The sequence below is a fragment of the Grammomys surdaster genome, unplaced genomic scaffold, assembly GCF_004785775.1.
Source record: "Grammomys surdaster isolate TR1022 unplaced genomic scaffold, NIH_TR_1.0 125739, whole genome shotgun sequence".
Classification (NCBI taxonomy): domain Eukaryota; kingdom Metazoa; phylum Chordata; class Mammalia; order Rodentia; family Muridae; genus Grammomys; species Grammomys surdaster.
The window spans coordinates 2453017-2466129 of record NW_021620571.1 but is presented as its reverse complement, the minus strand read 5'-3'; the positions used below and the strand labels follow the sequence as shown (position 1 = coordinate 2466129).

The 13113-nt window shown below is 42.1% G+C and overlaps 1 protein-coding gene across 2 annotated transcripts in view; it reads right to left on the bottom strand.

Annotated features, from left to right (window-relative positions):
- Lpcat2 (lysophosphatidylcholine acyltransferase 2) overlaps positions 1 to 11423 on the bottom strand; it is a 63146-nt gene extending 51723 nt beyond the window's left edge. For both annotated transcript variants that reach the window (XM_028788218.1, XM_028788219.1), the window contains exons 1-2: positions 11228 to 11423; positions 3994 to 4133 (exon numbers count right to left, since the gene is read on the bottom strand). In XM_028788218.1, coding sequence (XP_028644051.1) covers positions 3994 to 4133; positions 11228 to 11398 — 311 coding nt within the window. In that variant the 5' untranslated portion in view covers positions 11399 to 11423. The remainder of the gene's footprint in view (positions 1 to 3993; positions 4134 to 11227) is intronic.
- Positions 11424 to 13113: the final 1690 nt, after the last annotated feature.

The window sequence follows — 13113 nt, the reverse complement described above, 5'->3', positions numbered from 1 at the left end:
TGTGTGTGTGTGTGTGTGTGTGTGTGTGTGTGTGTGTGTGTGTGTGTTTGCCACAGGTATATGGGTGAGGCCAGAAGAGGGAACTGGAACTAGAATTACAAGTGGGCTATGAGCTACCTGATGTTGGTAGTGAGGCCTGATCTCTGATCCTCTACAAGAGCAGCAAGCACTCTTAACCCCGGGCCAGCTCTCCTGAACCTCATTTTGAAGATAAGAGAACAGAGTCACAAAGTAACGATTTGTCTAAAGAGACATGGATCATAAATGACTCACTAATTCTGTAAGCCTGAAACAATCAAAATGAATCTTCAAACTTACAGTCCACAAGGAAACTACCCACATCAATACTGGCCGCAGAGCAGTCATCTTGGGAATGAATTCCTCTTACGTAATGAAGATGCTACTGTCTACCTAAATTCTTTAGAAGTCTCATTGGGAAGTGACTGAGGACTAGTCCTTAGAGAGAAATCTAGTCTATAGTACAGATATTGTACAGATATCTTGGTGCAGATATTACCAAGTGCCTCCAGAAGTAAATGCACCATTGCAATGCCATTGAACTTGGATACACAAGCAATTCCAGAAGCCTTGCTATTTACTTCTTTAAAAGGTAGAATTACCATTAAAAATAATTATCTGTGCTGACGAGATGGTTCAGCAGGCAAGTAAATGCTTTGCTATCAAGTGTGAGCGAATTAAATATCTAGGACCCACACAATAGGAAGAAAGAGCCAACCACGACCTCTGCATGTGTGCAGTGGCATATTTGCATATGCATATACACATACCCGCACAAAAACTGATTTAAAAAGATTACTATCATGCTCTGTAAAGAACTGTGTTGGACATGTAGGATTTGTAAGGTTCAGTCCCTTACCTGAAAAGATTAAATAATAGAGCATCAAAAATATTCTCATAGATATTTAGACTCCTAGGCACAGAATGGATATACCTCAGCATATGAGCAAACATACATTATAGAGCACCCAGACACTGGGATGAGTCTTACTATCTTGAAGTCAGAAAAGTTGTGAGCATCCCAACCAGACTCTCAGAGAACTGGGCCCACTAATCCTCCCTTGCCAAGAAGCGAGAGCATTCACAAGACACAAGAGCAAAGCCGTGCATGAAAGAGGAAGGCTCACTAGAGGCTCACGCATGTCTTTCCCTCCAGATATATAAGCAAAAAGAAACAGCTGGGGTGGAAGTGGGGGTTGTTCCCATTCTTTGGTGATCTAGCCCCCCCTTAAGTTCCCTATGCCTGTGAGGTAACCCCTTGTGCACCCTCCTGTAAGCATCCCAGCTAAACTTACTGTTTCACTAAGCTAGATGTGGGCAGAACCATTTCTTTGGTCTGTCATCAGTGTCCTATCTGAATGAATAGACATTTGTTCACATCTCTACTTTAAAAAAACAAAACAGACAATACAGCTCTTCATGGAAAGTCAAATAAAATGTATGCAGTCATCCTTCAGCAATTGTGGAAAAAAGATTCCACACCCAGCCGTTTATAAATAGCAACATCCTTGAATGCTCAAGTCTTTTATAAAATGTCCTGTGATCACGGCATAAAAAGCTATGCACGCTATGTCCTGCAGACTTTTCAGGCATCTCTAGAGTGTTTATAATAGCTCATACCATGTAAAGGGCATGTAAATAGGTATATATGTTCCGTAGAGATATTATCCTTTTTCTAAGCATTTTGACACAGACACAGAACACACTCCTGACTATATATAGCGCCTATGAGGTATTAAAAATTAAAAAAAAAGAACTTTTAAAAAATGAGCTTCTAATTTTCTTAATGAGTAAATAGCTTCTAGTTAGTAGCCATGGAGGAAGGTTCTGTGATTTTGGCCTCACAGGGAATGAAACTCAATAAACCAGAGTGTTTTCCTGAGGGTACAGGAAGGTGGCGACCTCCACCTTTAGTCTAGAGGTGAGATCTCTGCGCTACAGGAACACAAAGTACATTTCCGGGTTTCTATACTTTATTTCTTAACTACAGTGCTGTATAAATATATTTCAAGAAGCCACTCCCCTTAATGTCTTCTATTTAAATGTTGTTTAAACACCCAGTGGGGAAAAAGCTGTGCAAACAAGGTGGGCTGAGTTTAAGCTCCAGAAGCCACTTAAAAGGCAGACACAAGGGGATGCATGTGTAATCTGAGCGCTTCTTCAGAGGCATGGGAGGGGAGACAGTGGGCTGTTTAGCACTGGAATGCTGTCTAGTAGCAGAAACCAGGCAGTGCGCCTCAAACCGAGGAGAAAGATGAGAATCCACTCCCAAGTGTCTTCTGAACGACAGGTATGTGCTGTGGCACAGTACATACATGCACGTGTGCATTCATGCATGCACACACACATTTTTTAAAATGCTAATAGCTAAAAGTCTTGTGCTACATAACTTGCAAATTATTTGTATGAGAGGAAACAGATACAGATTTCATCGACAGCAGTAAAACTTTTCTAAAACAAAAACAATAAAATATTGAAAAGGACACATTCCTAATTTTTTTTTGTTCTGAATTCTTAAGAAATCTGAGAGAACCATGAATCGGGAAAAGCAACACATAAATTGTTACTTTACAGTGTGAACCCTTGAGTTATAAAACAAAGAAGTCTGATTTGCCAGGACTGAGTTTTCTCTGGTGGCATCGCCAACACTTTCCCACTTAAGAAATAGCTTTGGTTTTGATATTCACATTTGTTCCTGGAACAAAACCTGAAAGCAAACTGTATATACTTTTATACTTCTATAAAAGTTGTAGGAGAGTAATGCTCATGATTTAGGAAGACATATCTGCATTTGAGATTTGCATACACAAGTTCTGGGAGTTCATCAACATCCTACAATAAATGTATGGATTTGCAGCCTATTGGAATCCACCGAGTGCACACTAGAGCCTTGTACACTATATACAGACAGTAATAATTCGATCCCACCAAACATTAGTAACTTCTACGAGTATATGTTATTTGTTCTTGCTCATTCCATTCTCTAGAACCTTCCCAATTAGATAATTCTAGAAATCCTAGAAAAGCAGTTCCATTTGCCTCAGTACTAACATGCAAAAAAAAAAAAAAAAGCTATTTTGGATGATAATAAAAGTGAATGGTAACCACTAACATAATTAATAAAAATAACCCATCTACTTAATTACATTACTGTAGATCACTACCTCAGGGGAACAAAAGCAAATGTGAATACTGTGGAAAGGCAAAAAGAAAGTCAATTATTTTACAGCTATAATGTTCCAGAAATAACAACAGAGTATGTTAGGCTGACTGCCTCAATGTATCACATGACACAGTGCAAGCAAGCTGAGAGGAAGAGAGATTTGTTTTAGCTCATGGCTTTAGGGGTTTTGGTTTATAACGGACAATTCTGTTCTGGGGACTAGGGTGCAGTGGCAGAGCATCACAGCAATGAGAACAAGAGAGAAACTACTCACCTCACTGTGGACAGGAAACAGAAAGGAAATGCTCAAAGGAGCTATCCCCCTCCCTCCCCAGGACACATTCCTAGCGACCTAATTATTCCAACTAGGCTAGGCCCCTCCAGATTTTCACCACCGACTAATAGTGCCATCATATTATAAACCCATCAAGAGACTAATAATCTGGTCAGGGCCCAGCCCTCAAGATACAGTCACTCCTGAAAAGCCCCATTGGCTGCCAACAAAGCTTTTAATACGTGAACCTATTGGAGCCATTTCATGTTAAAACATACCACAGGGACTCTTTATGAGCCAAAGATGAATATCCTTCACAAAAACTCAGTAAGCAAAATGTTTTAACATTAATTATACCTAGAACTCAATATTATCCGAATGCACCTGTGTGATAATTTCCACATAAATCAAGGCCGCTTCCACTGGAGAAACAAATACAAACGGTTAAAACCAAGTAGCAGTAAGCTAAAACCATCGGTCATTGGAGAAACTTTAAAAGTTTTGACTTGTGTAATATTTGGACATAACTACCACTTACCTCCTCCAATCACTTATTGGATGGGTCAGTTTTTCAGGGCAGCATGCTGTTGAAATTACAGCAAATGGCCATGCCAGTAGCAAGATTAATCCAACCAGTAAAGCACGGACTGGAAGCAGAATAATTCCAAGAAGAATCATCTGCAAATCAAAGTTGACAAAAAAAAAGATAAATAATAGGAAAGTTTTAGCTTGCTGCACATACTCAAGGGTGAATTAATTAAATGCTGTCTTGCATGAGACTGAGATATAAACACACACACACATACACACACACACACAAATACACACAAGACATGACACTGAATCTCAAAGGGCTACTTCTAGCAGAGCATGGTGGCACATATCTCTTAATCCCCGGATTCTCCTCCCAGGAGAAGCAGGCAAATCTATAGCATCTATAGTTTGAGGCCAACCTGGCTTACATAGTGAGTTCCGGGTCAGCCAGGAATACATTATGAGAACCTGTCTCAAAAAAAAATTAAAAATAAAAATAAAACAACAAAAACAATAGCATCAATAATAAAGGCAAAAGAAGCAATGAGAAAACCATGGGACAACTTGCATCAATGAGGGGGCATAGAGGATGCTGGGAGAACAGAGGAAAAGGTGAGCCTAACTTAGTAGCCAAAACAGGCTCCCTGGGCCAAAGTGGTACCCTGAGTACTCCTGCCAAAGAAACAGGTGCTCCTAGGTCTGTGGTCCTAAGTACTTGAGAGACCAAGGCAGCGGAAGCAAGTTCAAGGCTGGCCAAGCTACAAAGTGAAGGGAACTGGAGCTTAACACCTAGGTGAGAAGAGTGCTTGCCCCACATGCTCAAGCAGCAGTGTGGTCCCAGCAGAGCTAACCACAAAGCAAGCAGATGGTAGCCAGGCAAGACAGATACACTGTTTCCCAAGAGCTACACAGAAAGAGTAGAAATAGTAGTCTCAGTGAAGGATGGATTGCACTGCTTCTCAGGCCTGGCAATTCTGAGTAGCCAAGCAATAAGGAAGTAGGGGAGAGAATACAAATTAAAAATAAGTAAGAGTAAAAAGTGTAAGAATAAGAACAGTAAGTTATAAGTAAATGCTTACTGTGTGTCAGGCACATGGCACACAGTGATTCATTTAGTTCTTAAGATCTTAAGTTGCTTTACATGCAAAGAACACCATGGAGAGGTAAATTAAATCAAAATAAATCAACAGAAGGGGAAATAAACTTATTTAGAAAGCCTTTGCTCTTAATCCCTACACAATCCTGCCTTTTAAGTGAATTGTCATGTAATACCATTTTTTGCATAAATTATATGATACAAACAGTGCAATCTGTCTTGGGTCTCTACTGGCCTCAATAGGAATTTGAATATCATTACATAACTTACAAACATGCCCCAACTATTCTAGTTCTTAGTTGTTGTAATTTTCAAGTAGAACTTTAATTCAAGTGGTGATGGTGTGTGGGCTCTAATTTGTTTTTCTTTAACATTTTTTGAAGATATTTCTAGATCCTATGCATTTCCATAGAAGTTTAGAAGTAATTCTTCAATGTTCTCTCTCTCTCTCTCTCTCTCACACACACACACACACACACACACATACACACATACACACACACACACACAGAATCCAGACATAATCTGGAAGAAACTGTCATACTAATAATACTGTGTTTTCCAGCTCACAAACCCGCTACATCCACTCACATGTCATAATTTCTCATAGCACTATTTGGTTGTTTCCAATTAAACATACTTCTAAGTACTCAACATCATTTACTGTTATTACCAATATAATTATCTCATTTTTATTTAATTGTTTGATGCTTAGTGTAAAGACAAGTTTTTATTTCTAATATAATTCGTTATAATCAGCAAAAATACTCTGTAATATATCAATCTTTTGAAAATTTCAAGACTTCTTTTCAGAGCCAACAGTTGGTATTTTGGAAATTCTGCAGTTGCAGGGGACGGTATCCTACAAATGACAGTTTAGTGAGGGTGGTGACCATTGCTTTTTAACTCTGATACTTTAATAAGCATCTCTGGTCTGATCTTTTGTATCAAGTGCTAAGAAATGAGTGTGAGCATCCTCAAAGCAGGTTGCTTGCTTGCTTGCTTGTCTGTTTAGCAGCCCAGCTCTCTGTTACACCTAAACTGCTTGAATAGTTCCTTAGCTATACTGTCTTGAAATTTTGGCCAGCAGTTGCTCAGATGACTACAGCATATACATTTAATGTGTGACAATTCAGAAAACCATGCTTCTTCACATGCAATGTAGAAAATACAGTGCAATTCTGTCCTTTCAAAAAAAATCCATTTTACATGTCTTACATCCACGTAAGATTTTTTTTCACTAAATCATCACATTTTATAGTTCCTTGATTAAATTAAGATGAGAAAGGAGTTTTGTTTTGTTTTGTTGTTGTTGTTTTTGAGACAGGGTTTCTCTGTGTAGCCCTGGCTGTCCTAGAACTTACTCTGTAGACCAGGCTGGCCTTGAACTCAGAAATCCGCCTGCCTCTGCCTCCCAAGTGCTGGGGTTAAAGGCGTGCGCCACCACTGCCCAGCCTGAAAAAGGAGTTTTATTTACTAATTTCCAAGTATCATTTCCAATATTCCTCATTCTTTCCTGTGTATCCACGTTTCTATCTGAGACTATGATGTCATGTTTCTACTACTGCAAAAACGTTCTTTGTCTCTTTCTTTTTTTAAAATTACCCCTACTTACTTATTATTGTGCACATGTATGTGTGTGTGTGTGTGTGTGTGTGTGCGTGTGTGCCGCTACACATGTGTGGAAGTCAGAGTCAGTTCTGTCTACCACATAGGTCCTCAGAAACCTAACTTAGGTCTTCAGGTTTAGCAGCAAGAGCTTTTTTCTGCTGAGCCTTCTTGCCACTTTGTTTACTTTTGTTTATCAGTCTGTTTGCAATGAGGATTGAACCCAAGGCCTCAAGTAGGATGCCGCAGTAGCAACAGTGAGCTATACTTCTCTAATCCCCGTTTACTGTTTGCTTTGGTTGTTTTTCTTTTGAGACAGAGTCTCTCTCCACAGCCTTGGCTGTCCTGGAACTCACTGTGTAGAGCAGGAGATCTACCTGCCTCTGCCTCCTAAGTGCTGGGATTAAAGGTGTGTACCCCCATGGCCTGGATTCATGTATCATCCCTTACATGGAGTTCTTATAACAACTCTCATCATTTTTCTTCTTCAATTTCCAAATAATATTTTTATATTACATTCATCTGTCTGCCTATTTTTCGAGTGTGTACATGTATGTATGTGGGAGCGTGTATGATATCACACATATGTGGAGGTCAAAGAACAGCTTGTGGGAGTTAGTCTTCTCTTTCCACTAGGTGAATCTTGGGTGAATCTAGGTTGAATCACAAACCTGGGTTATCTGGTGTCGTGGCCAGCATCTTTACACAAAGAGCCATCTTCCTAGCTTCCTCATTGGCTATTCATTTCTAGATTGACTTGTCTTTTCTAAAGAGTTCTAGGAGTTATTTACATGCCTTGGATACTATACTCTTACCAGATAGATTATGTACAAACATATTTTTCTCAAAATTTCTTAGGCTATTGCTTTAATTTCTTCTTCTCATTTATGTGTCTGGTGTGTGCGCTTTTCTGTGAGCTTGCTTTGGGCTCATGGAGTGGGTGGGTGGGGTGCATACGGAAGCCTAAAGTTACTGCTGGATGTTTTTCCCAACCACTTCCCACTTTAATTACTGGGGTAGGGTCCCTTATTGAGGCACAGCTCACCAATTTAGAGCAGTCTAATTGGCCGGCTTGCCCCAGGGATCCTGTTTCTGCCTCATTAGTGCTGGGATTAGAGGCAGCCACTACACTTGCCCAGGTTTTCGTAAGGGTTCCAGAGACTCAAACTCGGGCTCCCATGTTTGTGTGATAAGGGCTTTCTTTATTCACTGAGGCATTGTCTTGGATGCCTTGTCAACATAGTGGGAGCATTTGGAAGCACAAAGAATTTAATTTCACAGTACTATTTATCTATTTCTCCTATGGCTCCCTCTCCCCCATCCTACCTTGTGTGTGTGCATCTATATGTGTGCACACGGACGTGTGTGTCTGTGTGTGCACATGCACACTTGCTTATGCTTTTATTGTCTATCTACAAGACAAATGACTAATGCACAGTCATTAGAATTTACACCTATGTTCTCTCCTAACGCTTTCTTTATTTTCACTCTCATGTTCTCTCCCGTTCGTTCTTTTATCAGCGTACGCTGTTTTATACTAGGTGAACTTAATTCTCTTGTGCATGTTAATCCATCTATCCCAGACCACTTACTGAAAAGTCTTACTCCACTGAATTGCTCTAGCACTCCTATAGAAAATTTGATGGCCACAGGTATGTGTTTGTTCCTGGCTCCAGTTTTCTCCCATGGATCCGTTTATTTGGGGACTTTTAAGGTTTAGTTCTGTAAAGTTCATTTTCTTTGTCATGTGTGGCTACTGAAATCTCCCATCAATTTGACTAGTGATCAGTTAATACACACAGGAATTTCCTTCAGTGTAGAAACATAAAGTTTCCAGTACTTGCAAGGGGCTTTTCTTGTGCATACTGGGGTACATGTCAATGCAGGTGGCAGTTCAAAACTGTCTGAGCCTTAGATTCCTGCTTGTACAGACCCCCAAGGCCAATCAGAGATGACACATCAGGGTATTCTTGGATCTTTCCAGAACACATGCACACATACCATCTTTCTCATGTTCACTGCTATATGTCCAGAGATTGGTACTCACCATATCATATGCAGCAAACAAACACTTTTATGTGAACAGATAACCCATCAATTACCACTGGTCATTTAATTCTAAGTTCTTTTGCAGCAATAAAAATCATGCTACATTTTTTCCATGACACATAGTAGCAAAAGACCCTTAAATAGCTTTTTTAAAAAATACATAAATATTTGACATTTATATTGGGGCTGATATTTGGCCACAATGTGATTGTCTGATGAATGTTCACTGAATAAACAACTCAGCACTTAAAAAAAATTCCATAAATAGGGGCTAGAGAGATGGTTCAGCAGTTAAGAGCATTTGATTGCTCTTCCAGAGGACTGAGGTTCAATTCCCAGCACCCACATGACAGCTCACAACTGTCTATAACTCCCAGTTCCAGGGGCTCTAATGCTTTCATACAGATATACATGCAGGCAAAACACCCATGTATATAAAATAAGAATAAATAAAGGAGAAAGGATGAGTTTAAGCCTTGAGCCCTAAAATGAAATACTCAATTGATAACAACCCTTAAGAATCATAATTCAATATTAAATTTAGTCTGAACCAAGTCCCTAAGTGAAAGTATATTTGTATTTAAATTAGATAGTATAAACGTTGTATTTTATCCACACCTATTCAGATGTTCCCCTTATCCATGCTATTCAAGCCACTGACACATCTATGGTATCACTGGTATTATGGATTTTAAAAAGAAAGGAAATGGATGCCCAGGCAGTTTAATCCAAGTAGTCAATTTTAAACATAGTATACAAAATTACAGACACACAACAGAGTTAGCAGTATTAAGACTGGCAAACCAGAGTACACTATGCCACATGTTACTTCATTTAATTTAATTCTCCTTTGAAGAATTATTTCAATTTATAAGATGAGAAAATATCGTTGATAACGGAGGGTGGGTGACTGGGCCAAACTCACAGAATCTGTGAATAATAAGCGACCAGTGTGCTTTGCATTATATTTGGTTCTCATGGAATTTTTAGGAAAAGCTCTTTTACGTGATTTTTAAAAAGACTAATAATGTACAAAAGGTACAATACAAATATTTAAATACGCTGCTTTGAGCCTCCCTCCAAACTCTGAATAGCCAGAGCACGTTTTCACTTAAACATAACTCATTTGTCTAGAGTTAGTCTTGAAGGATGGCATAGGTTCTTAGAAGTACTGCAAGTGATTCAAGGCATCAAGAGGAACTCTGTAAACTGAGTGTCTCTGCATCGTCTGTCTTCCTCTCTCATCCCCATCTTCAACCAGATCCCTATCGTTACTCTACCCACCACCCTCTACCATCAACAAACCCCCTCCCAACACACACGCACGCGCGCGCGCACACACACACACACGCACACACGCTTGGATGCCTCCTCTGCAGAGGTCACAAGTCGTAGAGCTGTATATAGAAACAATGCTAAACACTACTTCAGTGCAAAATCGCAAAAATTATGAGACGGGCAGGGAGACATTGACACGTCTCCCTGCTGCAGACAAGACAACCGCTGTTTCATCCATCTTTCTCGTTCTCCCATCACTAACCTCACCAAAGAGGAAGTCAAAAAGTGAACTAACTAATGCTAAAAGCTGCCCTGTCCGAGATAAAGACAACTTCCTTTGTGGCTATTTCTAACAGCGGCTACCTCTCATGTCGTCATTTTTGAATCTAGAGAGGGTGCTGTGTAAAGGCTGAATCAAAATAATAATAATAATAATAATAATAATAATAAATTCTCGACTACCTTCACGGGTCTCCCAGATTTCTCTTTTCTTTGCTTCGGAATCACAACCTGGCTGAGCCTTACCTGTGGTTCCAAGGATAGAGCAGGGCTCTCTGCTTCCTCTCTTACTTTATCCAGCTCTAACTGGATCCCCGTTTTACAAAGGGCATATAAAGGAGAGTACCCTGAAATCCACTCTCACATGGTAGCTCTCAATCCTCTGCTTCCACAAAGTTCCTACCCCATCCCTCTCCTTCTTAGGCAAGGAATAGGTCCCTATGTGGCATCCTCCTTGCTGACATGCCTTCTCTGCATCTTCTCGCTTTCATGTCCCTTAGATCATCCCATCCCCCACTGTCCTCAGTTCTCACATCCTCCTGTCTGGCCAGCATGACCCTTTTCAGTCGGATCCACAGCTCTTCCTTCCGCAGATGCTTTCCCATACCGGACTTCACACTCAGCCAGCCTCCCCCTTCAGACTCACTATCTCCTCAGTTGCCTCCCCTGTCAGATTTCTAATTCTTCAGACAAACTCCTAGTCACACCCACTATGCCCTCAGAGGGTCAGACTGGTGAGCTCCTCCGACGCCCTTCGGATTCGTGATCCTCTCAGACGCCTCCTCCATCAGACCAGGCACCCCCTCAGATACCTCCCCTCTCAGTCCTGATCCCCTCAAGACTGATCCTCCTCCGACCAGATGCCCTCACCCCGAGCCTCCTCCATCGCACCACATTGCCTCAACCTGAGCGCGCGCCGCGCCTCTACCTGCAGCCGTCGGGCCGCACTGATCCTCGTCTGCTGGACGAAGGGGTTGGGTACCGGTGGCGGGAAGAAGGACGCCTGGCGAGGTACCATAGGTGGCCGTAGCCCGGCGTCCCCGACGCCCGAACCCGGCACCGTAGCCGCCACCGCTGCCGCCTCGGCGCATCGGTTCATGACGGATCCCGGTGCCCGACCCGAGCAAAGCCGGGTGAGCGGCCGAATTCACGCTGCAGAAAAGCTCCAACCGGAGAACCAGAGACTCCCAGCCCCAGGCGCCGCTCCTGGCTTCTGCGCAGGCGCCAGAGTCACCTAGCCACTAGCTGCCCCGCCCCGCGGGACGCACCCCGGGCTCTGACCCCGCCCCCTAGGAACCTGCTTTCAGGACACACCTCTTGGAGCCCAATCTAGTAAGTAAACTAATAAATCCTGGGTGGGTTTTGTTTATCTGCATTCGGCTTCCGGAGTGTTTCGTTTTTGTGTAAACCTATTTCATTTGGGGGTGTTTGCAGGTTAGAAAGAAAGCGAGCTAGAACAGTAATTAGCAGCAGGGGTAGAAAATGCCCCACTCAAAACTCGGATTAACATTATAGAGATGGCTGTCTTTCACAGAAATTGAACTACTGTTTAGAAAAGGCAAAAGCAACTGGCTTCCACTGTGGATGAGGAACCTGATCCCAAAAAGGGAAACGCTTGATGACGCACTGGCTCCCTTTCTGGCTCCCTTCCACACTGAGGAAGTATGAAGCCTGTCTCATACTTCCTAACCCTGTCTGAACCTGCGCAGAAGGTAAGGGGAGACCAGGGCCGCCCAGAACCTTAGGCCAGTTCCTAGTTGATAGAACTCTGACTAGCTACAGTTGAAGAATGCAGATGCTGAAACACTCATCCCTGGTTAACTCTCCCAGCAGACACTGGGGGCCACAGAGGGTGAGAAGCATCATCCAGGCCCTAAGACGGCTGTGTGTCCAAATTTAGTCACTATGATATCCCAAAATCTTCCTGCTGCATCAGGTAGCTGTGAGACTCTGAGCTAGCTGCCACCTCTTGGAATGGGAGGGTAACTGCTACCTCATAGGGCTATATAGTAAGGATTCAATAATGTGTTGTTATGCACATAGCAATGTAGTCAGGAGATAGTATGGTGGGGAACAACTGAATTCTCTCCGAATGTGTAACAGAAAACCTTATAAGTCACAATATGCCTCTGCTATCAGGTAAGCCTCTCAGCCTAGAGACTTTACCTACCACTTGCAAGAAGGAGCTTCAAGAATCAGAACTAGTAGGCTGGACACAGGAGACAAGGTGATTTCAAGCCCATTGACATCTCTCCCTGGAATTAGGTCCACTCCTCACTCATTACCTCTAATCCTACCAGGGAAAACCCAAAGCAGTAAGACTTCCAACCTATCAGATCTGGCAGGGACTTCTTGAAAAACAAACACACACCAAAAAAGTAGCTTTGAGAATTCATTGACAAATCTCTATGCGGAAGCGGGGGTGGGGGGCATAAAGGTGGAAGAAACTCCCACATTTATTGTGGCTGTGTTTAGAGAGCAAACACATCATCCCCCTCAAAGTGTGTTTCCTTGGGGAGGTTTGAGGGAATGGAAGCCGTTGCCGTTGTAGCTGTGGCTCTGGGCGGAGAACTACGTTCATCATTTGGCCCCAGTTCGGATTTTGTTTCTAACCGCTCTCTGATCCCGGTCAACCACTTTCCTCTGAATCCAGCTGCCTCTCCCTAGAGTCTGTCTTTGAAAAGGTTCTTCGAAGAGGAGCAGGTGTGGTTGCTGTGGCTGTCTTTCACAGAAATTGAACTACTGCTTAGAAAAGGCAAAAGCAACTGGCTTCCACTGTGGATGAGGAACCTGACCCAGGGAAGGGAAATGATT